At 42.3% G+C, this 26,277-nt stretch overlaps 2 protein-coding genes across 4 annotated transcripts; both read right to left on the bottom strand.

The window, feature by feature from the left end:
• Nucleotides 1-3,429: 3,429 nt before the first annotated feature.
• prnpa (prion protein a) lies at nucleotides 3,430-6,637 on the bottom strand. The gene is made up of 2 exons (XM_035379490.1): nucleotides 6,403-6,637; nucleotides 3,430-4,767 (listed from the first exon to the last, which is right to left on the bottom strand). Exon 2 carries the CDS (start codon nucleotides 4,753-4,755, stop codon nucleotides 4,273-4,275), a length of 483 nt encoding a protein of 160 aa, XP_035235381.1. The 5' UTR covers nucleotides 4,756-4,767; nucleotides 6,403-6,637; the 3' UTR covers nucleotides 3,430-4,272.
• A 624-nt stretch (nucleotides 6,638-7,261) lies between these two features.
• LOC118206614 (ras association domain-containing protein 2-like) lies at nucleotides 7,262-20,534 on the bottom strand. 3 transcript variants are annotated; one of them, XM_035379488.1, is made up of 10 exons: nucleotides 20,232-20,534; nucleotides 16,049-16,131; nucleotides 15,421-15,496; nucleotides 14,740-14,891; nucleotides 11,966-12,072; nucleotides 11,536-11,681; nucleotides 10,997-11,150; nucleotides 10,296-10,417; nucleotides 9,815-9,912; nucleotides 7,262-9,142 (listed from the first exon to the last, which is right to left on the bottom strand). In XM_035379488.1, exons 2-10 carry the CDS (start codon nucleotides 16,099-16,101, stop codon nucleotides 9,073-9,075), a joined length of 978 nt encoding a protein of 325 aa, XP_035235379.1. In that variant the 5' UTR covers nucleotides 16,102-16,131; nucleotides 20,232-20,534; the 3' UTR covers nucleotides 7,262-9,072. The 3 variants fall into 3 exon arrangements, with proteins under 3 accessions (XP_035235379.1, XP_035235378.1, XP_035235380.1); XM_035379487.1 differs by lacking the exon at nucleotides 20,232-20,534 and adding an exon at nucleotides 16,935-17,237; XM_035379489.1 differs by lacking the exon at nucleotides 20,232-20,534 and adding an exon at nucleotides 16,935-17,232 and having other exon boundaries at nucleotides 11,536-11,678.
• Between the last annotated feature and the right edge of the window lie 5,743 nt (nucleotides 20,535-26,277).

The following is a 26,277-nucleotide window of genomic DNA, read 5'->3' as shown; positions in this document are numbered from 1 at the left end:
CGACAGTGTGAAATTAGCATTTTTACAAGCCAAGTTCTTACATCACCTAACTACACTTGACTGTTCAGCAGGGCTTAGAATGTGTCCCACAACAACTCAGTGTATTCTTAAGCCTGAATAGGCAAATTTACGATCCCAGTGGGGTATGCTTAGCTGAATTGGCCCCCTCTACCATTATTTTATAAACAGTTGTTGCTTGCGAAGTGTGAAGCAAAAAAAGGGGATCCAGCATTATTTCAGTCTCTATCAAGTGACTTTTAAATGAGGCCTTTCTTCTTTACTGCTTGAGATTTTCCATCGAGCCTGTGGAGAGTCTCAGCCAGCTGAGGCCTGAGAATAATGCTGTTGCTAGGTAACAGGTTACTCTTCCAAGGGAGGTGGGGGAGAAAGGAGAATGGGTGTCACTAAGCAACAGAGAATAGTGGAGTAGGTTCCTCCTGAATAAAAAGCAGGCTTGGACGAGACAGAGCTCTCCATCTGCATTCATAAAAGTTCATGAAAAGCATATATAAACCATAAAACTGACCTACATAAAACACTTACAACCTCCAGATTATTTACAAAACATTGTTTACATATGATCAGGTGGAATTTCATGATGTCAAAGTTTTTGATAAAGGTAGCATGCTTGTACGATATTGAAGTGCTTGAAAATTGTTATTAATAGGTAGGTCTACACTGTGTATATGTATGCACATCGTATGCCAACACTGTTTTCTTCCTTTGCTTTCTACAATATTGTTGCATTGTACTACTCCCAGCTAATCAGTGTGCAGTTTGTGAAAAGATGTGCCTGAATATACAATTAGGTATAAAATAAACCATCACAAATTTGATCACCACTCTCCTCTGCATTTATATTCTATAATAAACCAACGCCAGTGGAATTTTTTTTCCATTGTTCACTGTCCAGCAGTTCTCTACATGCGGTTCTGCTTTGTGGGATGTATGCGGAAGTGATGATTCCCGTTTACATTTCCTTTTTGCATATGTTACATTGTGGAGGTTTTGCACCAGAACCGCAAACACAGCAACCCGTCAGCTGAGCACGGCCGGCTAAACGTTACCAGAAGATTCTATGCCCGCCCACTCCCTTACTCAAAGGCTGAGGTTAACTCTCACCAGACTCCCTATACACAGTCCACTCATGGTTATCAAACAGCCGGGTATTTTCTAAAGCATTTCATTTGCCAATGAAACATTTTACCATCTAGCATGCTAGCCGCGCGGTGAAACCAATGCTCCGCGCTTTTTACCCTTCGTGAGCTATTCAGTAAAATATCACATGCTTTGCATGCAGAGCGCAAGGCCAGTACGTAGGCCTGCGTGCTAGACCAATACTCAATGAAGCGCGCTTATCATGCGACCAGTTCAATATAAAAGAAAGCACACGTGATTCAGTGTGTGACATAATATTTTTTTCACCTCCCTAAAAACATGACAATAACAATCTCAGATACTACATCAGGGGTGGGAAATTCCGGTTCTGGAAGGCCAGCGTGTATGCATGTTTTAGTGTTTGCCAATTGGCTGTAGTCTACAGGCCAACACTGGTTCACTTTGAGATTGTATCACAGCAAAACGTTTCAGTCTTCGGCGGTCTTGCACGCACTTGTCAAGAAATGTAGCTAAAATGTCAGAGGCGTAAATGTTAGGGCTGATTATGTACGAAAGTACCAGTAACTTGTACGTGCCCATGCACAAAATATACTGAAGTTTAAATCATGGCGTTTTATCCAATAAGGGGACCAGAAATGCCCAGAAGCGGAAGGCAACCGTTATTGTAGAGGGCAACAGGTTCTGCAGTGACACCTTGTACTACAGGTCCGTGGGCTGTCACCTCCACTAGGGTCAAGTCTCCGAACCGGAGATTCGTTCCCTACACATCCAAACCTGTCCAAAGCATTGGGCAAGCGAGTTGCTAGCTACTCTTTTAATCGCAAGTTTTCTGTTTTAAAAGAAGTGGTTTTCTTGACTTGACGGTGACAAGAGTTTACGTCCTTTATTTTTTCAGCATTTCCTTTTCCTTGATTTGAACGACTTCAGTGGCTTGTGTACAATGCTATCTCTGTGTTTGCGATATTTTCTTAAACAGGGCCAAATGCTTTGCGACAGCAATAAGCTACTTACAGTTCAGTTGATATCCACTCATCTGACAAAGGCACACCTTTTTCGGAGCGCAGAGAGGAGGGTTCTTGACACAGCAAACGTTGCACCCAAAATTAACATCCTTTGTGAACAACCAAGGGTTGGATTCCAAGGGTTCGTCAGGCAGGCTGCTCGCACTGTGGCAGTGGTCGCCGACGGTCATATTGTTGCCAAGATAAACCGCAGCAAAGGAGCCGGGCCTACCTTCCGGCCAGGCAGGGCAATGACTGGTGCGTCATGCCAACTGCTATTATGCTAGGGGCTAACTCTCGAGTTGGCTATTCTTATTTTACTTCATTCTCGTTTCTCTTTTTCGACATAAACTCAAACTTGTCAGTAACATTGGCTTGTTTCCTCTACGACAATATTAAATGGTTTGAACTGGCAACACGCTGAAGAGAAGCTCTCCAAATCTCGCAGTGAGACCGTGATTTGTTGCCTGATTTCTGGAAAATGATCACAATATTAACAGGATTCCACTATAATGAATGCTGGTGGGGGGTGTCAATTGTCTTCATTGTTCATTAAAAGACAGAAATGAAAACGAAAACGTCCTCTGAAATATCGAGAAGGGTCACAATTCACAGATCTCGCCTAAGTGCTCATTTTGGAGGACTCATTGGCGGTCTGAGTCCCCTCCACGGAGATTTTATTTTGGTAACAGCACTTTGACTCCCTTCTGACCCGTTATGTTCGGCTCTGACCTCTGGCTCTGACCTGTAACGTTCATTTAAAGATCCACGAAGTAGTATGCTAAGTAACTACTAATACTAACCAATCAAAAGTTTAAACGAACCAACAAATACATTTTAAATGTACGATTATGTAAAATAAATAATCACATTTAACACCGCTCGCTTAAAAAGGAGTTTGATTCTATCACTCGCGATTTATTATTTGATCCTTTAACAGATTGCAAGACAAATTGTGCGCAGGTTTAGAGTAGACAACATCACCTGTTTCACGGGCAACAGCTGGTATACCAGTCTTATGTGGTGAGTGAAGGCTGTGTATTGCCTCTAAATAGATCCGGGAGAACTGCCTACCCATGCCTTAGTCTGCTACAATGTTGTCTCCCCCTAGTGGATTCTGCTGGTTCTACATCGAAGAGTTGCACTTGTAATCACAGACGTCAGTTATGTAACCTACGTAGTACTCAGCTGTATTATAGGAGAACGTATAGGAGTATGTGAACACATAAGCAGCTTACATTGAGTCAGAATTATGCTTGTGAGAAAAGTACAGTGAACGTGTAGAGCCACAAACTTAAAATATCTACACAAACGGGTTTTCATACCTTTATTCAAATACAACAGCCGTGCACTTGATCAAAACACATTATACAATTAGCCTGCCTGCATCAAAGTCTGCATTACTGCTCTGAAAAGTTATTTTATTCTCACAGAAACACCAGCATATATTAATTTAAAAACTACATAATCCTGCTCATGGCAATACTTGTATGATAAATGCATTGTTACAAAAATAAACGCAATGTTACAAAAATATTCTTGAAATCAATAGTACTTACAAATAGTGGAATGTGAATAGAGAAGTGACTGTTCATTACTTTTGTTTAATCGAAGGATGGGCAATTGTTGGCAGTATTACAGCATTCTAACTGACTAACCTATAATAGAGGTAGAAAGGGATGAAAAATCTGGCGGAATTTTCCACCTGGAATGTGTGGTAAATTTTAGTTTATCAGCTTCACAAAGATACTTTATTTGCTCCTACTGCAATCTGTGTGATCTGAGCTGAACTTAAGCACTCTTTTCAAAAAATAAATAAATATATATATATACTTTTACCATAATTTCAAATGAACACCAAATACGGTAACAAACCCTTTCTTTCATCATCCATAACTTTGAAGACTATTGTTAGTCATGAAAATAAAAATTTATGCTCACATGGCTATAATGATGTACTCTTAGTGCAACCCCATCCATATAGCCCAGACAAATTACTGCCTAGAATCTTCTTAGGAAAGAAAGCCTTATTCAAAGAATCCTTTTAAAGCAAAGATAGTTGGCAGCGCAATCACTCTTACTCATTGTGAGCTGCTTGAATTTTCATTCACAGCCCTGTACATTCTAAATGAGGATGATCCAGTCCACAGGATTAAATTCCCATCCAGTGACCCATCATGAAGGATATCATGGATCCCAGGATGACAAAAGCACTGGTGTCATGGCTGGGGCTGGAATCGTAGTAGTACTCCCCGTCGGTCTCATTCCGGAACTCGCCGCCGTTTTCGTACCTGCGGCCTCCGGAGGCATATCCGCCGCCGTACCTGGGGTACCCGCCGTACCCGCCGTGGCCGTAGCCGCCGTAACCTCCGTAGCCGTATCCCGGACGCCCCATCGAGCTCAGCCCGTGCCCGACCACCGCCCCGCCCAGGGCCCCCGCCGCCGCCGCCCCCGCCATCTTCATCCCGGTGTTGGAGGAGCGGTGGGTCTGTATGGGTGGGGCTCTGGCCCCCATCCTCATGCCCCCCATCCTTCCCCCGAAGCCCCGGCCCCGCCCCGCCACGGTGCTGGGGCACAACGTCGCCACCAGCAACAGGCACGCCCACAGGGCGGGGAGTCCACGCTGGCCAATCATGACAGAGGCGCCCTGCAAAGAGACACACCCACTAGTGAAACAGGCTCTCCTGTAAAGCTCGTTCAGAACTATATGTTCTGCCCAAGTAATTCATGGCATATTGAGTTCCCATTGAGGGAGGTATTTTAATCACTGGCAGCTGCCACAGATCTCTCTTGCTTCATTAATAGTCTTACAGCATTCACTTAAGGTCAGTAAAGTCATCCAAAAGGGTTCCCGTAATCCTGTACGTAGCTTTATGTAAGTCACTCCCAGCTTTGTGTCGCTCCCACTGTGGAGGTTTATATCTCCATAAGCAAAGTAGGTGTACTCATTAATTATCATGACAGATTATGATGTCATCGTTGAGCACTGTGCTCCTTGATATTGGAACAACCTCCAAACCGGACAGAAGCTTGATAACTAATTCTCTCTCCGTGACTAAAAAATGAATTTACACAGCCTCTTGCAACGCTGGAGCTAAGAGTTTTTAAGTGTAATGAAATTATTGAAAAGAAGTTTGTCTTTAACTCTGAGTGACAACAATTACTTTTCTCATATCCTGAGTTTAACTTACTATGAAATGTAAATACAATATTGACTAATATATTATGAAGATACATCCGAAGCGATTTAGGTTCCGAGTTTCACATCAAGTGTAGTTACCCCGAATATGAGCTCTAACTAAATGTAAGAAATGTCCCTTGTGTGGCCGAAGCATCATGGTCCTTGGAACAGAGCCAAGGAACAGTAAACACTGCGACAAGTAAATGAGCACGTAAGCAATGTCAGTACATGGTGTATTCTACATGGCTCACACACAAAGCCTTCTGACCCAGCCGAGGATTAACTTTCCTGTCTGCTATTACTGGACTAATCCTGAGACTCGTGGATCCCCTTTGCTGCCCCTACACCCATTCACAGACCTGTGACAGGGAAGTCACAGAGACTGGAACCACTGGTAGACCAGCACACCTGCAAAGGACTGTGGTCCAGTGAACGGCAGTCAGTGTTAATTGCTTTGTTTGTTGGACTAAATAGCCCTCTTATTTGCACCACATCTTCTTGTAACTGAGTCACACTGTAATGTCACATGCCAAATGAGTCATGTGATTAATACAGGTCATCAGACAACCAAAAGCAAGTACACACTGTAAAAAAAAAGTGAAATGAACCCAAAATGTATGTATGTACAGTCACCTCCCTGATTGTTGACACCCTTAATACAGAAAACATCTTATTAAAACAAACAACACAGGTAATTAGTTATGCTCAAAAACATGGAAAAACTGTATTAGTTAACAAAATTTCTGAGAAGTTTTAAAAACAAGTAATTATTTTATTTCTCAGAAACATTTCTCTGTTCAGTGCTTTATGCACCCTCCTGCCACAGGGATAAACGTTCATAATATGTATAATATCTATAAAGATTTCCTGAGTAGACCAGCAATTATTACTATAGCATTAAATGTCAAAATAACCACAAGGATAGGTGATGGTGCAAAATGATGTCTGACAAGCTAATCTCAGTTAGTACTTACAGTGTCTACCGATAACAGTGAAATAACCAGATGTAACATGCAAAATTACCGAATAGTCAAGAATAGAAAAGTCATGACAGATCAATTATTTTCATTTTTCGGTTATGAGTGAAGGAGGTGAATTTACCTGTTCTTTGTCAGAGATGCACGGGTGTCAGGAGGAGAGTGGTGGGAGGTGGACCTGTCTTCCGTCCGTTTGAGCTGAAAAGCGTTTTCTCTCTGAGGTTGTGGACGGTCTGAGCCCTAATCAGGTGAGAGCTTGAGATGCTTTGTGTCCTGTTTTAGCCTCAGTGATCCATAATACCCCAAACTGAACACCCACGCCTCCCCATTGGCTAGACACTGTAAACACTGGTACATGGGATGCTGCTTCACTGTTACTGCATAGGATTTCTGCAAAAGGTCTGAATGTTCCAAACAACAGTGAAAACCAAGGAGTGAAAATTACTTCATGAGAAAATGGCACCCTTAATAAAACTCTCCCACCGATAGATATTGTCTGCCAGCTACATTTTAAACAAAAGTCTTTATTGAATAATGATAATCATCATAAAAAGTCAAGAACATTTCCCTTTTACGAGAGCTGTCACATGTGCCCTTTCCTACAGCAAATGCAAGGGGTCCTCTCACAGGAAACATTAAACCAGTCACAATGTAAAGCAACCTATTGTAATACAAATAGCAAAAATACAATCAGACACACACACACACACACACATACACATGCGTGCATGCGCACACACACGCACATCTGGAAATCGTATTGCTTCACCAGAAGTACATATAGATGTACAGATGGTCCGTGATACATATTCTCTGTCATAAAACAAAACTTCTAAACTTGACATTTGCAGTCAGATAGCATGAACACACACACAGACACACACGCACACATTCTCTGACATTGCCAGGTATACACAAAGACAAGCAGATGCATGTCTGACTGTACACTCTCATGCAACCTTAAAAAAGAACAAAACAATGTGTTGTAGCCAACTCTCTTCACAATCCTCTGCAATATCCCTCCTTTAAAGAGAATCTTTATTTGTCCTACAGATTTTTCAAAAACCCGCAGCTGCTGCTGCTGTGCTTCACAAGGTAGAGCTTCGTGAAATTCCAATAAATCAGGCTTCAAATTCAGCAGAAACACAAACATAAAAAGTTGGCAGAATTCAGCACAGATAACATTTAGGCTTGCCTGTCAAAGTCATCCATTTCTGTGTACCAGTGGTGGAAGTTTTAATACAACCTATTCACATAAAGATTCAATTAATCAAGTATTTAAAAAAAAAAATCAAAAACATTCTCTTGATAAATTCAATATTAAAAGAAACTACAGTAAAAAAATGAAACCATTCCCTTCCAAAATAATTGAAATTCTTGTTCATACTTTAATCTCTCAACTGACCAAATAGTTTACTGAGTTGTTTGTGGGAAGAAGTCTGATACCTAGTTATTTCACTTCTTAGCTCTGCCAAGAGTGTCAGTGTACCTATGTACATTTCCATTCATCCATTATCTATACCCGCTTATCCTGAGCAGGGTCGCGGGGGGTGCTGGAGCCTATCCCAGCGTGCATTGGGCCAGAGGCCCTGTGAATACACCCTGGACAGGCCGCCAATCCATCCTATGTACATTTATCGTTACCAATATTATTTACATTTGTTGGTCAACTGACCAATGTCAAGAATGTCAAAACACTGGTGTTTGCATTGTAAATCATTGATAAGAGCATGTCCTAAATTCCAGTAAACAATCCAGCAGTTACCTACACGTCTATAACTCTGCACCCAATTTTCAACTAAATGCACTGCACTGTAGTTAAAGCAACATTAGATTTAACAGATAGCGAGTTAGTCAAGTGTTTGTAGAATCTAGGGGACTGTGTCACGTGAAAAGCAAAAAGGGCACTTCTAATAAAAAAGAAAAGAACTTAATGTTTTTTTTATTTTTCATTTATAACTGGTGGTGGCAGTTAGCTGTGGTGCACAGAAGAGATAAATCACCACCGCTAATTCCCAAAAAAATTCAATTTACAAATTAGGAAGGGCCATAAATGGACAGATTCCACTTTTGACGTCCTGACACCTTCAGCCAGAGGAACATGACATGGGACAGAAACCACAGGCAGTTCTTAAAACCAAGAATTGGACAGGAACACACTGCTTCCCCTCAAAAGACAAGCTTTACAATGTTCAGAGTAGGGGATGAGAATGCCGGATGTTCTCATTTGTGACATCACAATCTCCCACATTACCAGGGACAGATTTCAGTTCTTATTTCTGTTTCCAAAGCAGTTCTTAGAAGGGCGGGGCTTGTCAGGATTGGCAGAATGGCAGCAGAAAAAAAATCTAGTGGTCTGTTTTCCAAGATAAGCGTCAAGAGTTGGGTCAAAAATATAATTCTTCACTTATAATTCTTAAACCAACCAATTAGTCAAAATTAGATTGGAAAGTTCATTTTGTGGAATGTGCTTTGTTTTATTTGCATACGAGTTTGTTTTGGCTGGTTTGACTCATGTTACCATGTATGTCCACAGGAAAAGTGCCATAAGAGATACGTTTGCAACCGTTAGGTCTGCAAATGATCTCTCTATCATTATTATTGCTCTTTGAGGAAATGCTACAATAGGTCCTCTCACGAAATGTTAGGAAGGGTCAGGGGGGTGGAGGGGGAAGGAATGGTATTACCAGCCTTCTACTGGACGGAGAAGGGGAAGGTTATTGTGATGGCAGGAAGTGATGTAGGAAGAAGTGCAGAGGGGGTCTGGGCGTCCGTTGGGGGTCTGAGGGTGGAGTCACATACAAGTAGGCCCCTCTGGAAGACACTGTAGCTTCCTCTGAATCAAACAACGGAGAGAGGTGTACCTGAGAGAAAAGAAGGGGGAGAGGGGACCAGAGAATATGATTTATTTCAGAACAACCTCACTCAACTCAACTGAGAAATTACACATGCAGCAGGACAATGCAAAAAGGGTGCCCAGCTGCCCAACCGATGCCCAAATAGTCTTCATTTATGTCTGCTTGAGACCAATGGTACTACAGCTTCTTTAGTAGACTAGTAACTCATTAGGGCCCTCAGGTGCCCAGAAACGAGATATTATTTTATTATTCCTAAATCAATTTAATAGTAAAGGGGGCTGTGTCAGCATGTTTTTGTGAGAAGGCTGAACTATTGGCTAAGAGATGGGACTGCAGAAACACACTGTCTTTGCTATAACTGCAATGAGAGTCTAGACCAGGGGTGTCCAATCTTATCCGAAAAAGATGTCCGATATGGATGCAGGTTGTTTTAGCCCAGCACAAAGGTGCCTGATTCTACTTGTTGATTGAAGACCATGATTGGCTAATTTAAAACAAAAACCTGCACCCACACCGGACCTTATCCAAAAAGGTCCCCCAGTCTGTATTATTGAAGCTCAGGATGTGGCATGAAATTTGTTACATAATGTCTGAAACAAGGTATTACCTGTCAGGAGCACATTTATACACATATCCAAATAGCATAGGATAAAGGATTATGATGTTTGTTGGCTGTACCTGGTCCTGAGTTTTTGGACCTCCCTGTCCTCCTCTTCCTTGAGTTTTGTGATGAAACTCTGAAGCACGGGCATCTCAAACTTTATATACTGTGCCACCTGGTGGAGGGAATCAGAATTGTCAAATTGAAACGGCTCATTTACAGGAAATGTGGAAAGCAGTCAGGATCATTACACTCTGAAACACTGCCCAGTCGCTCTGTTCATGTTATGTTTCTTTAGAAAACCCACACTGGGAAACCACACACACACAACCACTTGGCTGATTTTGATCTGCATGCCTGTACCCAGCCCATGAAGGAAGCAGGAAGAAAGGAGGGCCAAAGATCTCCTTGATATACGGAGCTAAGATGAATGAGGGCTATGACTCACAATGCCATGGCAGTGGTGACTCAGTTTCCTGGAAGACTGGTGCAATGCTTTTTCATGTGGTGACTGGTGAATGACTTTGTCAAGGAGGCGGGAAAAGAGGCGGGACTTACATCGTAGGTGACCTCCTCCGCCAGATCCTGCTCCATGAGGAAGATCCTGCTGACCTGCTCACACGGACCCTGCAGCACCCGCAGCACCAGGGGGTGATCAGATCGCTTCAGCTGGACACGCTCTGTAAAACACACACACACCCACACATACACACACACGCACACATACATACACACACACACACACACACACACACACACACACACACACGCACACACACACACACGCACACATACATACGCACACACACACACACACACGCCCACGCACACACACACACACACACACACGCACACATACATACACACACACACACACACACGCCCACACATACACACACACGCACCATACACATACCATACACACACGTGCACATGCACCATACACATACCATACACACACACACACGCACACCATACACATACCATCCACACACACAGATACACGAACACACACGCACCACACACATACCATAGACACACACACACACACACACACGCACCATACACATACCATATAATAAACATACAAACATAAACAGATTCTGTTGTACACAGCAAATGGCACTAAATGTGCATAATTACTGTCATTCATGAATTGCAATATATTGTTACATACTGATACTGATACACATGATACTGTTACACACACACGCAATGAGCACAGAGCTATGACTACACGCAGCAGCGGGCACACTCACCCCCACTGGTGTGCACCAGGTAGAGCGCGAAGTCATCCGGGCTGTTCTCAATCTTGAACTTGTTGAGCAGCACGCGCAGGACCTGAGGCGTGGTCATGCAGCTGTTGATGCGGACGTTAGTGACGGAGCCGTACGCCGGGGTGAAGACTGCCGTCTGTGAGGGACACGCGCGCAGGGTTAAAAACTACAAGACCCAACGTCACTTTCTCAAGGTCTTTTACTCAAGCTAAATATGCCAGCTATTATATCACTAATAATTACATGTTACTCAGTCATTTGGTTGGATTAGTCAATTTACTCATTATATCCCCTACATTACTCTAGAAAGCAATGCCAAATATTTAACCTCGGTAATATACTAGTAGGCAATGTCAGAAATGTGACACATTAGTAAATAAGCAATGACAAAAATGTAATAATTTTAGTTATATGCAAAAAAAATCTATTCTCCACAACTTACATTGACAACATACTTTTAAGTCACATAAAGAGTATTTGAAATGTAAGGCAGTGGGTGGGTGGGCGTGGCTACGGCACACCTTGTGGTTGTAGAAGTGGCCGTTGATGGAGAATCTGTGACGCCTGATTTTGCGCTGATCGCTCGCCGACCGCCGGGCGCCTCTTCTCAAAACGCCAGCGTCGCTCTTGGTCCTCAGGATCTGAGAAGAGCCCTCATACTCCTCTCCTGAGAGAGAGAGAGAGAGAGAGAGAGAGAGAAAGAAGGAGGTGGGGAGGGGGGAGAGAGTGACAGAGAGATAACATAAGATGCATAACCTGAGCTGCTTCAGTAAATATCCAGCAGTATAAATGCACTGCATGTTAAGGATGTGAGCTGTGTTAAATCCAGAGTATGCTACTTGCCTAAAATATAAATGTCAAGTTGTGTAAAAGAAGATTCCAGATAAAAAAAAGTAACAAACGGGAGAACCAAACAATGCTATTTAAAAGGCTTTCAACTTCATCTCTCACCCATTTCCGCTTCCTTCTCAGAGCATTGTTCTGATAGGTCCTCGCACTCTGTCACTTCAATGGTAGGCGGGACTGGCTGAGTGCTCGGGACTGGCTGAGTCTCCATACTGGAGAAAAGAAGAAGGAATCTTTCATTTTAAAGCTATTTTATTTGTTCAAAGCTTTTGAACATTTATATTAAGAGTGCATTGTTAACACAGGGAAAAAAAACCAATATACTCCTCAGGTAAAGACATCATAATTTTGGCCTCATTTCTTCAGCAACCAGCCTATATAAAATATCACTCAAGGGGGTACTTGTTATGCAGTAATGATAGCCATCCCCTTGTGGTAAGTAAATCATCCCAATTACGCACTTGAATACTAATAACACTGTTTTATGATTCATGGTGTGAGCAGTGCCCATGACTTTGGACACTCATTTATCAGCTTTACTTTGCATTCAAAAGACTGAAATCAGTGATTAACCGCAGTGGATTATGTTTTGTCAGCTAGTGATTTGTGGCATTTAAATAAATATTAACAGACACACTATGAAATAACATAAATATAATGAATGAATCATAATATTTAATCAAAAATTTCCACTGGCACTGACGGAATTAATAAATCTAAAATATTAATAAACTGGTGAAGTAATTTTAAACATAAGCCCGTGAAGAAACAAATGGAAACTGGAGTGGAAAATACAGCTGATTTATACACTTCATAATAACATCAATGCTTTCCTGCCATATATTTAATATTTCTCACTGGATTGGAACATCCTCAAAAATGTACATGGTATTAAGAGAAAAGACAAGCAAAGGTTCCCAAGGAGTGTCCCAGGCAGTTAAAAAAGTACTGCACATTATTCCTTTGCTTAACACACTTCAGCCACAGACTAACATTATGTGAAGAGGACTTGCAGCTTGTGAAAAATGAATCATGAATGCACTCACAGTAAATCCTGCCCATATGTGTTCCAGAAAATGTTTTTTTCTTCCCTTTTCTGAATTCTGTAGTCTAATCATGCCAGTTAAAGGTGGTCATTTTGTTGGAGAGCAGCGACTGATGATTGGCCCCACTTTATCAAATACATCACCATTTAATCACAGCCAATTACCCTGTTTTGGTTTCAACTAAGGAAGCCACAGAGACACAAAGAAGATCTCATCTCAATTACAGATGGCAAAACCTGGTCACTCAAAATAAATGGCCTTAATAATAAATTTACCAACACTAAGCTACCAAGAATTCCACCATAATCCTATATTTGAAGAAAGAAATTTAAATAAATTACCAGTTTTTCTCTGAGTAGTGTACACACTGCATTTTAAGCAATACACAGGTTATTTGTTAAAACATAAAACCTAAAACAAGTAGGAATATACTCCAGCATGTCTTTCTCTGTTTGTGCAAATCTGCTATATTCACAGTAAAATGTGTTAGAACACAATTCGTTTATCAGCTGAAAAAAGGTAGAAATGCAGTATTTAAACTGACCGTTACTCTTCTCGTCTGCTTTAGGCTGTTTTGTATGATTGATGATGATGAATTATTTGAATAAGCTGCACTAGACAGCACCACATTCCCCTCCTTCTTGTGGTGATAGTCTTTTCCTTTACCTCGCCCAACTGCACTGCGTTGCCCATATCCAGAAAACCTGTTCTTGTGGAAAGATTTACTCTTTTGTTCTTCAAGCTCATAACCAGAGCATACTGATCCACTCTGATTTACACACCCTGCAATTTAAAGACTCGGATTTTCCAAACGGAGACTTTTCTCTAACCTTTGTTGTATTTCAAACTCAAAGCTTGCGCAATACGCAATGACTACCCCTTCAAATGTATAGTCTTGTCCTTGAGATAGTTACATTGATTTAGACAAAATTGAACATTTTAGTCCCATCAATTTATCATTGAACTGATCTAACGTGACTGGGAGAAGAGGAATGGAATCCTATAATATCAGACACAATTAAGAGAAAGGTAATTACCTGCCAGTGAGCACAACCGATTCAGATAATTGGTCCACTTGTTTATCAAGGGGGGAGGGGAGCTTGGAGATTCGTCTTAAAGGTAAGATTTGGCTCATGAGCTAGCAATAGATCAGCCTGTTCTATTTCTAGCTCATAACCCATCACTTCTATAGTGTGTGATTTTGTATATTTAGGGAGTTCATTTTTGTTAATTAAACAAAGTGTATGTACACTATGGGTCACTGTCGTCTTTTTACACCTTTGCTAATTATTTCAGAAATAGCACTTACAATAGTGTGGTTACTACTACTGTGTTATTTATTACCATGAAAACTGACTGATTGTTGTCATAAGTTTACTAACAATATATTCCTTCAGTGATACTAACAGTGATACTTCCATTCCATCAGTCCTTGAATCTGTTTGGCATAACAAGTACATTATGCAGTAAGCTCTCAACGACATCGCACTATTTCATAAGACTTTGTGTCACAGTCCCAGAGGACATGGCCAAGTTGCAAAACCACTCATGGTGCATTTCCTAATGAGCAGGAAGTTATGTACGTCACTATTGATGACATTCAATGAGATTTTTCCAGAAACAGCGGGCTTTTCCATCATAGGTTTTGCTTTTGCCTTTCCTGATGGCCCTACACAAATCAACTCATCCTACAGAAGCTACTACACCACAAATGAGCACTTTGGTAACTAGATCATTCTGAACATATCTGAAGTCTCAAATTTCTTCTGTGGCTTTATGAGGCTAACCTATGTCTCTGTGTAACTGAATCCTGTGTATAGCATAACTTCTGACCTTTGGGTGCCCAAGTTGCAGCCTGAATGCCAAGATGTGGAAGAAGGAGGGGGTTTGATTCGCTCATTGTCATCCTGCATCTGCAAGCGGATTGGCCGCTTCAAACCCCAGGAGATGTTGAGCAACCCTTCAACAATCAACTCCTCTTCCTCCTGTATTAACAAGACAAAAAAACGCCCCTTGAAAGACGCCACCGTCACACAGCTACAAAATAATTTAGGAGCTACTATTATTAACAACCATTCACTCAAGACATAAGGATAAGGTGGGGCAGTACAATAGTTCAACACAGAAACACAAAAAAAGGCAAACACACACACACAACACGCACACACACACACACACAGAGTGTCACATTTGTCAAACTGCAGAGGTCACACCCACACAGGCACGCTTCCGTGCACCCAAACCCCGTGCACGCAGACACAGTTATTACCCCCCGGGGGGATGGTGAATTATTGAACAGAGACAGTTAGGGGTAAATTAAAGAGCACCTGATCCCGCCAGCACTGTTCTAATGACATTAGAATAGGAACATTAGAGAGCGAGGGGGATGACAGGGGGAGAGGGAGGGAAGGAGGGAGAGAAGGAGAAAGAGCTGAGAGGGCAGACGGAAAGGGCAGGATGTGCTCAGATAAATTAATGACTGTAATTAGGAACAAAGGGCGCGCTTTGGCTCACCTCTCTGTGTCTGAGCTGAAGGTTTTGTCCCTCGTAGTACAAATTGTAAGTCTTGAGGTGCATCAGCAGGGTAGTCCTGCACACACAAAGAGAAACCACCAATATCCCACAATTCCCAAAGCTGTCCTCATTGTGTAATCACAGATTATTTTTCAGTTCTCTATTTCCATGGTAATTCAATATAAAGTGATAGCATGTGCCTATACAGTATATCAGATCAGCAGTACACAGAATGAAGCCTGCTGAAATGAAACAGATTAGTGAATTAATAATTAACTAATCATGAAAAAATACATTCATGTTTAAATTATTTTGTTTTATTTGTTTATGCATTTTTTCAAAGCATAGCAGACATTCATGACCACGGGAAACAGAGCTGGATTTGTCCAAATTTAGAACCCATGAAATGCCCCATGAACTCATCATAAATTATCCATAATCCACCCAACCGGAAACACAGCACAATACAGAGGCACAGCATGCTATCGGCAAGCGCTGTGACATCACTTTTAATCGAATCGATAGACTCAGCCGTCTACAGCAGCTAAGAGAGCCTGAGTGACACTTTGCCGGTCTTAACCCGGTCCGCTGATCCAGTGAGTGGGCGGGCCCTCTGGTCACGGCTTACTTGCTGATGAACTTGTTCTCGCCGATCTGAACACAGTCCTGTCCGTTATCCATCCTCGGTCAGCCGGAACAACATGGGCGGGGCTAGGGAGGGTGATTGACAGACACACGCTCATTAGCCGGCGCAGGCTTAAACAACGCCGCCTCGCCACGGGCGAGGAAGACAGATACCCTCTTGATTTCACAGCTGCGTCCCATGATGCCTCATGACTCCCTGAAAGCGCAAATGCGCTCGGACCGCGGCCAGAAAACCGCAGGCGGCCTCGAGGCCCCGACCGCTGAAAAGGCAGCGAGCGTCCGCTGAAAAGTTTCTAAAAATCACCGTCGGGGGGAGGAGGGGGACTCGGCCAAGCGCAAGGGGCATCAAACAGCCGAGTCATGCACACACAGCGCACAGGAAGCACACACGGTCAGTTTAACCAGCGCCACTATAGCACACACACACACACGCGCACACACACACGCTAAAGCTCACATACACACACACACACACACGCACGCTAAAGCTCACATACACACACACACACGCTAAAGCTCACATACACACACACACATGCTAAAGCTCACATACACACACGCACACGCAGATGTTCCATTCTGCAGTTGACCTGGGCCCCTGCCAGCTGTCTCCCCACCCCGCAGAGAGGAGCTTTCCGGAAGCCTCCGCAGACAGAGAGACAGGTGTAGGGCATTCTGACTGCACACAGCCCCCCCTGTTAACACAGCTTACTTAACAGAGCCCCACTGAACTATACACACCAGCCAATGCTAAGACATCGTACTGAAAAGGCCAGGCGGTTCGGTTTCAAACACCACTGATAGAAACTACCAAAGGGGCCTCATGACCCTGAAGGAGAATAAGGAAACTGCTCTGCCACTTCACTTACCACTCAAACAGCGATCCTCAGCTGCAGACCGACTGCCACAGCAAATGCAGACTACTACCACCACCACCACGAGGTACGGCACCGGCGGCACAGACTCAGCCGGGGGAATAAGGGCGATACTACAAACGAGGAGCGCGCTCAGTAGATGCGGTGCGAGGCCCGACCCTCCAGAAGAAGGATCCGTTTGTCAGGGCTGAGGGCGGGGAGCGGCGAGGACGCTAAACTGCTACCCTCAGAAGCGCTCTTCCTCTTTCGACAGCTCGCACCGGAAACGCCGCCGCTCTCTCACATTCGTGTAGACTTCCTCTGCTCAACTGCAGTCTCAACAGATACAGAGAAAGCACGCGCAAACGCGCACACACACACACACACACACACACACAATCACATGCGCACAGGAAACATCTCGCCATCCACACAGATCCACCACACTGATATTGCCCCAATTTTAAAGACCACCACACCCACCCACACCCACACACACACACACAGGCAGAGGAATCATCAACCCTGCCCATCTTTAAGAGTACCGTACACACACACACACATTCTAATATGTGGTGCACTGAGAGTGGACTACATATTTAGACAGAACACTGTCACACTACCTGACTGCTCTACTTTGATGAACCACCTCTAACTCACAGTTGGGTGAGTGGACAGGGGGTTTGTGAGTGGTTCTGTTGAAGGCAATAGCAGTCCTAATGTCAGAGCGATCCCCTGTTTACACCCACGACTCAGTACACCCAGAAACAGGACCCACAACATGATGAAATATTAAAAACCAATCAGCCCACTGCACCATACTGCACTATGAATATTTCACAACTGGAATTAGGTCCCGTTATGCGCAAACCCTGCTGAGCTACACGCTCAAATGATTAACCCTTTAATGACGGGCTTGTGGTTCTGAATCCTCACTGCCCCCTGCCCTTCATATGTCATGATTCTGAAATGGCCTCGTTGGTTATGAACAGTTCAAGCTCTACTTTTAAGACCACAGATTTGCAACGGGACAAGCAATCTGACATGTGTGACTTTAGAACTATTACTGCCTGTGGAAATGGCTGAATTTGTTTCTGTTCGGGATGGCTTGCCATCCATGCCAGTAGAAATTTGGGGGGGGGGAGGGTAGTAAGAGATAAAGTCTTCCCTCAGCTTTATTATTTTGATTTTAGGAGCTGGAGAAGAGGATTTTGCAACTGCTCATTTTTTAAACAGTAAGGTCACACAAAAGGCATTTATGAAGAGAACAGTATGTAAACAAGATTAAAATCAAAAGAACTGCTATGTTATAAAAGACTTACAAAACATAGAGTGTAGCCCCATATTCCCAAGTCTATTTTAAATTCATGTCAAGCATTCCCAGGTAAACTATGTAACACACTCACACACACACGCAGTGCAGTGGCATATTCCTGACTCAATATCACACAGGCTAAGCCTCCCAGTTAAACTATTTAACACACACACACACACACACACACACACATCTGTATTATCAATATGTTTTGGGCTTTTGGGAAAAAAAGCTCATGCATATGCACGTAGCTGGCTGCATACCCGCAGCCTTGCAGCCTTGCATAAATAAGCTGTAGCATTCCAACTGAAATTACAGACGCGAGGCAGCTAACGGGAAACTGCCCCAGAAATAGACCCAGCCGCTGTCTCTGGAGTCCCATTCTCCCTCATTTACGACAGCCACATCAGAGAGGGTTATGGGACTGCACTCCGCGCAGCCTCTGAGCTCACCCAGGATTCGCCAACCCTCTCCTTCACCCCCACCCTCCATCTTGCTGTTTATTTTTACTCTCTGGACCTCACCATGTCTTCCACCTCCATCCACACCACTCTTAGACCGTCTTTTTACTAGCTTGTCCGGTTTCTCCCTTATTTTCTTTCCGTCACTCAAACGCTGGCTCAAACCATCTCTCCTTCATTTGAATCCTGACCACGACTCCCTCTGACTCTAGCCTGGCTCTGACCCCTCTTCCTTCTCCCTTTCTCCCTCTTTTAAGCACACAAAATCTTTCTTTCTCTCTCTCCCTCACACATGCACAAACACCAGCAATCTCTCTCTCTCTCTCTCTGTTTCTCTCTCTCCTGCCCTGTTAGTAGCTCCCTCTTTCTCTCCATCTTTCCACCCCGTTACCTTAAAGCTAAATAGCATTCTGTTACTCCCCCTACGTCCCCTTCTACTCCTCACTTTTAACAAACAGACTGGCCTGGCTATTGTTGCTATTGTCATGGATACCCTCAAAGCACTTAGTGACTGGGAGCCAACTCAGTCACACAGTGCCAAAAAAAAAGAGTATAACTCTGACAACCACCACCCCCATGTACCCCTGTTTCAATTCACTAATAGGATTATGGAATATATTTCAAGAGAGTGATGAGTCATCTCTAAATAAAATGCAAAAATTATCAATGGCATGCGTTCGCTATTGTTTTGCTGTCCAGTATAACTCTTACATGAAGGCTACACAATACAACCAGAGACCACATCAGTCATTCTTCCACAAATTAGCCATCTATCAAACACACACTAGACTTTAAAAGCACGTACAGGAGGATAATTTCACAGAAGTCATCCTTAGCCGTGAGGTTGTTTACATGCGGAGAAGAATGTAGTTCTTAACTATTCACTACTTTTTTTTTTGTACAGAGGAATGTCATTAGGTTTTGTTGTTTGCTTTTGTTCGGTTGTTTTTGTCCAGGCTTGGTTAGATCGGGTTTCGTAAACCAGTTTCCTACCACTCCGTATCCAATACTGTCATACACACAAGCATGTCGTGGCTGTATTTTCGTTAAGGGAAAACCGAACTCGAAGACATATCGAATGGAAACGTTAAGTAAGACGGCCAGACAGTGCAATGAACGTTAGGCTAGACATTGCAGCACTTTATTACTTAACCCCCTCCGTGTACAAAGCCCAATGAAAAGTTATTTATCTCTAGCAACACAGCTGAACAATATAACCTGATAAACCAATGGATACAACTCCAGTTAGCTAGCCTCTGAATGTGCTGCTGGCATATACCACACAGAAATCTAGCCTAGATGTACATTTATAAAGTATCCCTACATAATTGTATCATTTGTAATTAATTAAATAATAAATCCACTTTTAGATGAAAAACGAATCAGCTATCAGAAGCTGGAGCAATTGATGGACACACAGTCACGTGTATACTGAGGACAGGAAAGGAAGGACTCTCAAGCGTTAGTTTTGTTTTAGCATGCTATATCAGTAGCCAGGCTAGCTAACTCGTAATATTTTAAAAGGACAACACTTACTTTTTCCTCTTCTTTTACCTTCGCGATCCTTAGCGAATTGCACAAGGCAACCACAAGTTGGGACGCGCTTTCAAACTAGAATTGTTCTCCGTGTTTCAGTATTCGGAGCTATAATGGTCTAGTTGAGTTGGATTCGGTTCGGCTCGGATTTGCCCTCGCCGGGTTTCGGAAGCGGTCAAAGCGTCGGGGGCGTGTAAACGAGGGGTCCCCCATCTGCTGTAGCGGGATCCTCGGCACCACAGCAGCCAATCAGCATCTCGGATGGCACCCTTTTGTTCGTGCCGCCTTCCAACGGCAGCATGCGGAACAGAAGGGGGGAACCCCGCAAACAATGCAACAATGAACAATGAAAGCACAACAATGTACAACGTAGCTTGCGTTGCTGTTGTTTCCTTTAAGGAAGGTGAAATTACACAGTCCTCTCCGCCTACCTTAAAAAATTAAGAAAATGATTTAATTATTGCAGAAGAATATGACTAGTTATATTATTAGATTATTAATATATTTATTAGTTAATCAAGTTTCTTCTTTGTGTTATATTGTATGCCTACAGTATCACTTAGTAGTTCAGTGCTATAAAAGTGAGTCTGTGGAACTGCAGCCTGTGATATTCCAACACAGCATTGTGGTTACGTTGAATTTGAAATGAAAGTAATGCACCTTCTCTGTCCCTCTTTTTTATGTGACTGTCTTTTGCTTGTGTCCAATTCTTTACTGGAAGTGTATATTAGGCCATACATTATTTTCCTTCACCACACTCTGTAATCCAATTATTTTCCCCAGCCACATCTGTTCTCTGCAGTTCCCTTTCTCTCTCCTGGGTCAGGGGATTTATGCTTATGTCATTTAATTGTGGCTGGTAGAGAGTGTGGCTAGACACAACGGTAAGCGGAATAATCCCTTCAACATGCAGTCACACACTGTATGAAGAGTGTGTGTGTGTGTGTGTGTCTGTGAGTGTGTGTGGGTGCATGTGTGTGTGTGTGTTTGGGGGGGGGGGGGGGGGGGGGGTTGTTATGGTACCATACCTTCAAAAATAATCCAGTAGTGAAACAGAACTGTGATAACAGGCAGCAGCAATAATTCTCTCTTATGTAAGAGAAAGAGAAATATAGCTCTTATGTAATTGAGGAGTGAGAGAAAAATAAAACTGCAACAAAGAACTGCAAAGGAGGAAGAGGAGGAATGGATCTGGCAAAAACATTAAAGATCACAGCCATAATTAACAGCAGATTGTAATGGCTGTATTTTAAAAAAGAGGCTACACTGTTCACGCTATAACATATTTTATTAAATAGTTTTAAGAACAAGGAATAAAACATTTGTTGCTACCATTAGTATACACAATGTCTGGTCCAGGAATTTATAGCACACTGTACTCAGTTATACACATTTATGTACGCCTATGTACATATGTTTAAATACATACATACAGTACATACATATATGTTTTATTTATCATATAGATACATTTCCATTTGTTTTAAAGTATCTTTTTTAGTTTGTACTATTATTAACATGAAATAGGAAGCCATGTTAGAAAAATACAATATGAAAAATTCTAGCTAACAAAGGTATTCCACCAAACTACGGATTTCAAAAAGAAAAAAAAAGGTATTTTCTTTCCTCTTAAATAAAAATGTAACAAAATGGTGCGCTTTGCAGCATGATGACAAAGAATAAATGAACGATTTCTTTTTTTTTACAAACATTTCTTTGTCTAAAAACATAAGAATGGTACAAAAAAACAAGAAACATGAAATAAATCAAAAACTTGTGATATGAAAGAGAAATTATATTCTTCAAATATCTGCCCCTTCAAAATAACTGAAAGGGATTTGTTTGTCACACTCCCTGCAGCCACACTCTTAGGCACTGTCCCGATCAGAGCCCAAAATACAGAACTACACCTACAATATGGCTACCATATGAACATAGACCCAGGCCTGTATTCAATCAATATTTGTCCTTAACTTTGATTTATAATTAAATGCGAACACTTAGACTTTTTCTTCACTGATTCAGTTTTTCTAAAGAGTTTTAATGACTGCTGAGTTTGCCAAACTGACAATAGTAATTTTTTTCTCTCTTAATTGTTAAAGTTAAAGACAAATGTTGATTGAATCCCAGCCTCCATAGATTCCAGATACAGGAAACTATCCCAGTGTTTTCCCTACTCCAAATATGTTTGGAATTCTACCAGTTACCAGTTCTACCAGCAATCTTCGAACAGTAGCTTGAATACCTAGGGTTGCTCTATGAAAATATGTACTTAATGCAAAGTGTGCATAGTGTTTGGAAGGACGAAGCACTTTCTAAATTGGCTTTGTGAGGGCCACAAATTTAGTGTTCACTTGGCACATCCAGTTAAACACTTCCACTGTGGTTTATTTTCAAGTACTTTATTCCTGAAATAATTACAATCAATTTCAAGTGCCAATTGTAAATGCATTCTGAGTAATCACATTGAAAACCGATGATCAATTTTTGCTGAACAGTCCTTCGTGCCTCTTTAAGCAACTTTAGGTCCATAGTTTGGCGTTGAGTTCAATATAATGTCATAAGTACTGCATTAACAATAAAGCAACAGGCCACCAAGCACTTTGGAATACTACGACATCTTAAACCACTTAAAGTGCCTGACTCTGTAAGTGACAAGGTCCCTATCGGTCTTAGTCATGAGAAACTGTGGTAGGGCGTTTAATGAAGCACCCAATGTTTGTCTTGCATACAACAATATTAACATCCTGATTTGAAGAAAGGAAAAAAGGTGCATGAAACATAGACATTGTCTGCAATGCATGAATGCATTTGGAAAGTAGGGGAGTTGGACAAAATATGTATATTAATACTGGATCATAATTTTGCATCAAATATTTTGCAGGTGTGTGTGTGTGTGTGTTTAATCTAAAGGCATTTCACAGCTCTCCCCACCTCGTACTGTAAGCACCCTTAGATATCTTTGTACCGTTGCATTTCCAGTTCCTAGCCTTGGGGTGACAAGACAGACAATGCCTTAGAAACAAGCAAACATATTACATTCTTCTCCCCATGTAAACAACACATCAGCAGGAACTATTTTCCATCCAAACATTTGGTTAAGTCCTCTCCTTCACTGGTCAAGCATGGCCGAGTAAGTCCAAACACACTACTGTTCTGGAGACTTTAGACCTCGACTCTCCTACCCCTTAAATCCCATTCTACCAACAAATACAACAATGGTTAATTACAATGATATCGTATTAAAATTTCTCATTACATCTCCGTATGTCTCCTTTGGCCCAGTCACTTTATAGGCAATAAAACATTCACATGCCTTGAATTCTGAAATTCAAAAGGGCAAAATAGCTAAATAGCTATGAATAGATGAATGAATGAACAGCTATGACAAAATATATGGAATCACCAAAAAGCAGCAATTGGCGCTTTTCGTTTTATGAATGGCTTTTTCCCTGCTCAAGCTAATTTAGTATTCACAACTACTAATAAGCTTTAAAGTGACTACTTCTACATTTCGGCAGCAACTGGCCAAACAAATGCTTCTATAAATATTATTCAAATAAATGTTTCTGAAGAGGTTCCATAAGACACCAGTAAGATCCATTAGTCTGTACACAACTCTTGCAATCTATAAATAAATAAACAAGGGTAATAATCATATCAGAGATGTTAACCATATACTTTTTATCGAATTCAGCAGTCATCTTTCGGTCTGTTCAACTAGTGACTTCTACCACAGCTCAAGTCCCATAACTTTCAATTTGGGATTTTGTTTCTTCTTTATTTTTGAGGTTTAACAGTCAAACAAGAGCTCCTTTACAGTTCACTGTTTACAAGACTGAGTCCAAATTGAAGTGTAAGAGTATGTAATCAGGGGGAGCGGGTAAACAGCACCAGCCTACATACAGTGGTATACTGGGACACTATAGCCTGGGGCACTGTACAGACAGAGGCTCCCTTGTCACTGATTTCAGAGGCCAGGCTCAGGACCAGGACCAGTGAGGGTCTACGGCATGAAACCGCCTCGATCGTCTCACAGTTAAGTCTGGCAGCTCGAAACCCAACCGTGAATCCAGATCTGAACAGAAGGGAAAATGCAAGGTGCGTGTCTGAGACTCAGCGAACGAGGCTTCAAACGACGTCTCCTCCCCAACGTCTCCTCTGGGACTGAGGCCACAGCAGCCATGGAAACATGATATGGGAGTGGCCTCAACCTATACCTAACGTGTGCTCTATCTACATGTTAAGCCTGATGTTAACATTGGCCATCTGTCATCATTAACACACCAGTTTTTACAATAACAGGGCCAACCAGCATATCATTGCTTGTGTTTTAACTGTGATTGCTATGTGAATGCAACTGTATCGAAAACATTATCTACCGATTACAAATCTAGAGGACAGTTTTGGAGAGTCTTCAGAATCGAGCATACAGAAGTAAACAGACTTTGTGGGAAGGGTTACAATCAATGGAGAACCCGAGTATGAGGTCATTAACAATTACATGAACAACGGAAATGACTGTAATAGTATTCAACAGATACAGTACACTAGGTGGAATTATAAAGTCTGACAGTCAAGTAGAAATAAAAACCCCTTTTCTTCTAACCTGTATAGGCAGAATGCCCCCCATTCCCGCCCCCCAATAAAGCATTTTGTGTTGTTGTGTCTTGGTAGTACAAAAATTCGCATCTTCAGTGAAAAGTAGTGTAAAACGGGCACCTTTATAAAGGAGAAACCATCGTGTAGGGTACTGTAAAGACAGATCAATTTGTTTCCTCTCTAACTGCCTGAGTGCAAAAGTTTTCAAAGTATTATAAAGTCTACAATAGAGTTATTTCTTCAAATACACTGCATTTGTACTCCATCTTTAGCAAACCGCGCACTGACGTGCAGCCTATCTTCCTGATTGTCGTTCATAATTCCGCCATCAGTATCAATCTGCTAATGTTCCTCGCGTAACCTTTAATGCGTACTTTCAAGAAAATGATCACTGATTACAAATTATACACACTGAGAAATCACGAGGATGCTAAAATTGTATAAACTGTGATTTCGGCTGAATCATGCTGCCATCGCAAATTACTGACCAAGTGCATCCAGCGCCAATGAAAAGCCCACCGCTCCTTACTGGCACAGCTGACACGGTCATTCCAGTATAATCAGTCAGGTAGGTTAGCGTAAATGAAAGAGGCTTTAGCTATTGATGTTCCAATTAACGCTCAGTTTTAAGGCCTGGGGTTTGACCTGTCCAGCGCATCAGCGTCAACACTGGGCACTGACCGTCTACCGATCTTTCAGCCAACGAGGTTTGCTCCGCCCCCGAGCTGTCATTTACACTTAAAAGCGGTGGGGAATTGCTGCACGTGTCCCGACACGTAGTAAAGCTCGACATTCTCTGCATCCATTAGTGCCAGCAGTAGTGCAAAACAAATATCGCGATCGCCTTGCGTTACTACACAAAAATAAACAAGCTACTTGCGTTAGCGCGACCTCGCCCGTTTACATGCATCTAGTGTGTGCCACCGCCTACGCGTGTGCGCGTGCGCATCAGTGGGCGAAGGCTCGTTTTGTAGTTTACGTATTCTTGCTCTCCGATGCTTCCCACCCCTCCCCCTTCCCCCCCACCCACCACCACCCCCACCCCCTAAAGACAATCGGCGCAGGTTTGCTGGCAAATAAAGGACATCTGACTGTTTGCCGTTTAATTCTGCTTTGAAAATTCTCCCTAGAATCTATCAAAAACGTTTCCGTCTAATCCTGGGTGCCCATCTGTCGTCCGTCTCTGAAAAGCAAGAGCGGCAGACAGTACTGCACCTCCATCTCACGGCTCGAAGGCTGCAGGGATAGTTCCAGTTTTTTCCCCCCCCTCGTTTTTCTATTTCCTGTTTGTTTTTAAAGCTGTGAAAAAGGTCAACAGTCTTTCAGCCGTCTGTTACATTAAGTAACGTGGTGTTAACATTTGGGCTTCACAGCTGAAAATAAAGATCTGCAGTTTACTCTGTATTTTCTCCGATTGATCGACATGAAGTAAGATCCAGTGAAA

This window comes from Anguilla anguilla, chromosome 10 (assembly GCF_013347855.1).
Source record: "Anguilla anguilla isolate fAngAng1 chromosome 10, fAngAng1.pri, whole genome shotgun sequence".
In the NCBI taxonomy this organism is placed as follows: Eukaryota; Metazoa; Chordata; class Actinopteri; order Anguilliformes; family Anguillidae; genus Anguilla; species Anguilla anguilla.
Note: the sequence above shows the minus strand (reverse complement) of the source record. Positions and strands in the feature narration are given on the sequence as shown.

Coding starts and splice junctions, on each gene's coding strand:
- prnpa (XM_035379490.1), bottom strand. CDS start 4,755: ATGATTGGCCAGCGTGGACTCCCCGCCCTGTGGGCGTGCCTGTTGCTG.
- LOC118206614 (XM_035379488.1), bottom strand. CDS start 16,101: ATGGATAACGGACAGGACTGTGTTCAGATCGGCGAGAACAAGTTCATC. Junction 9,913..10,295: donor CGGAGGAGGTCACCTACGAT/GTAAGTCCCGCC, acceptor TCCCTCCACCAG/GTGGCACAGTATATAAAGTT. Junction 9,143..9,814: donor GTCCAAAAACTCAGGACCAG/GTACAGCCAACA, acceptor CTTTTCTCTCAG/GTACACCTCTCTCCGTTGTT.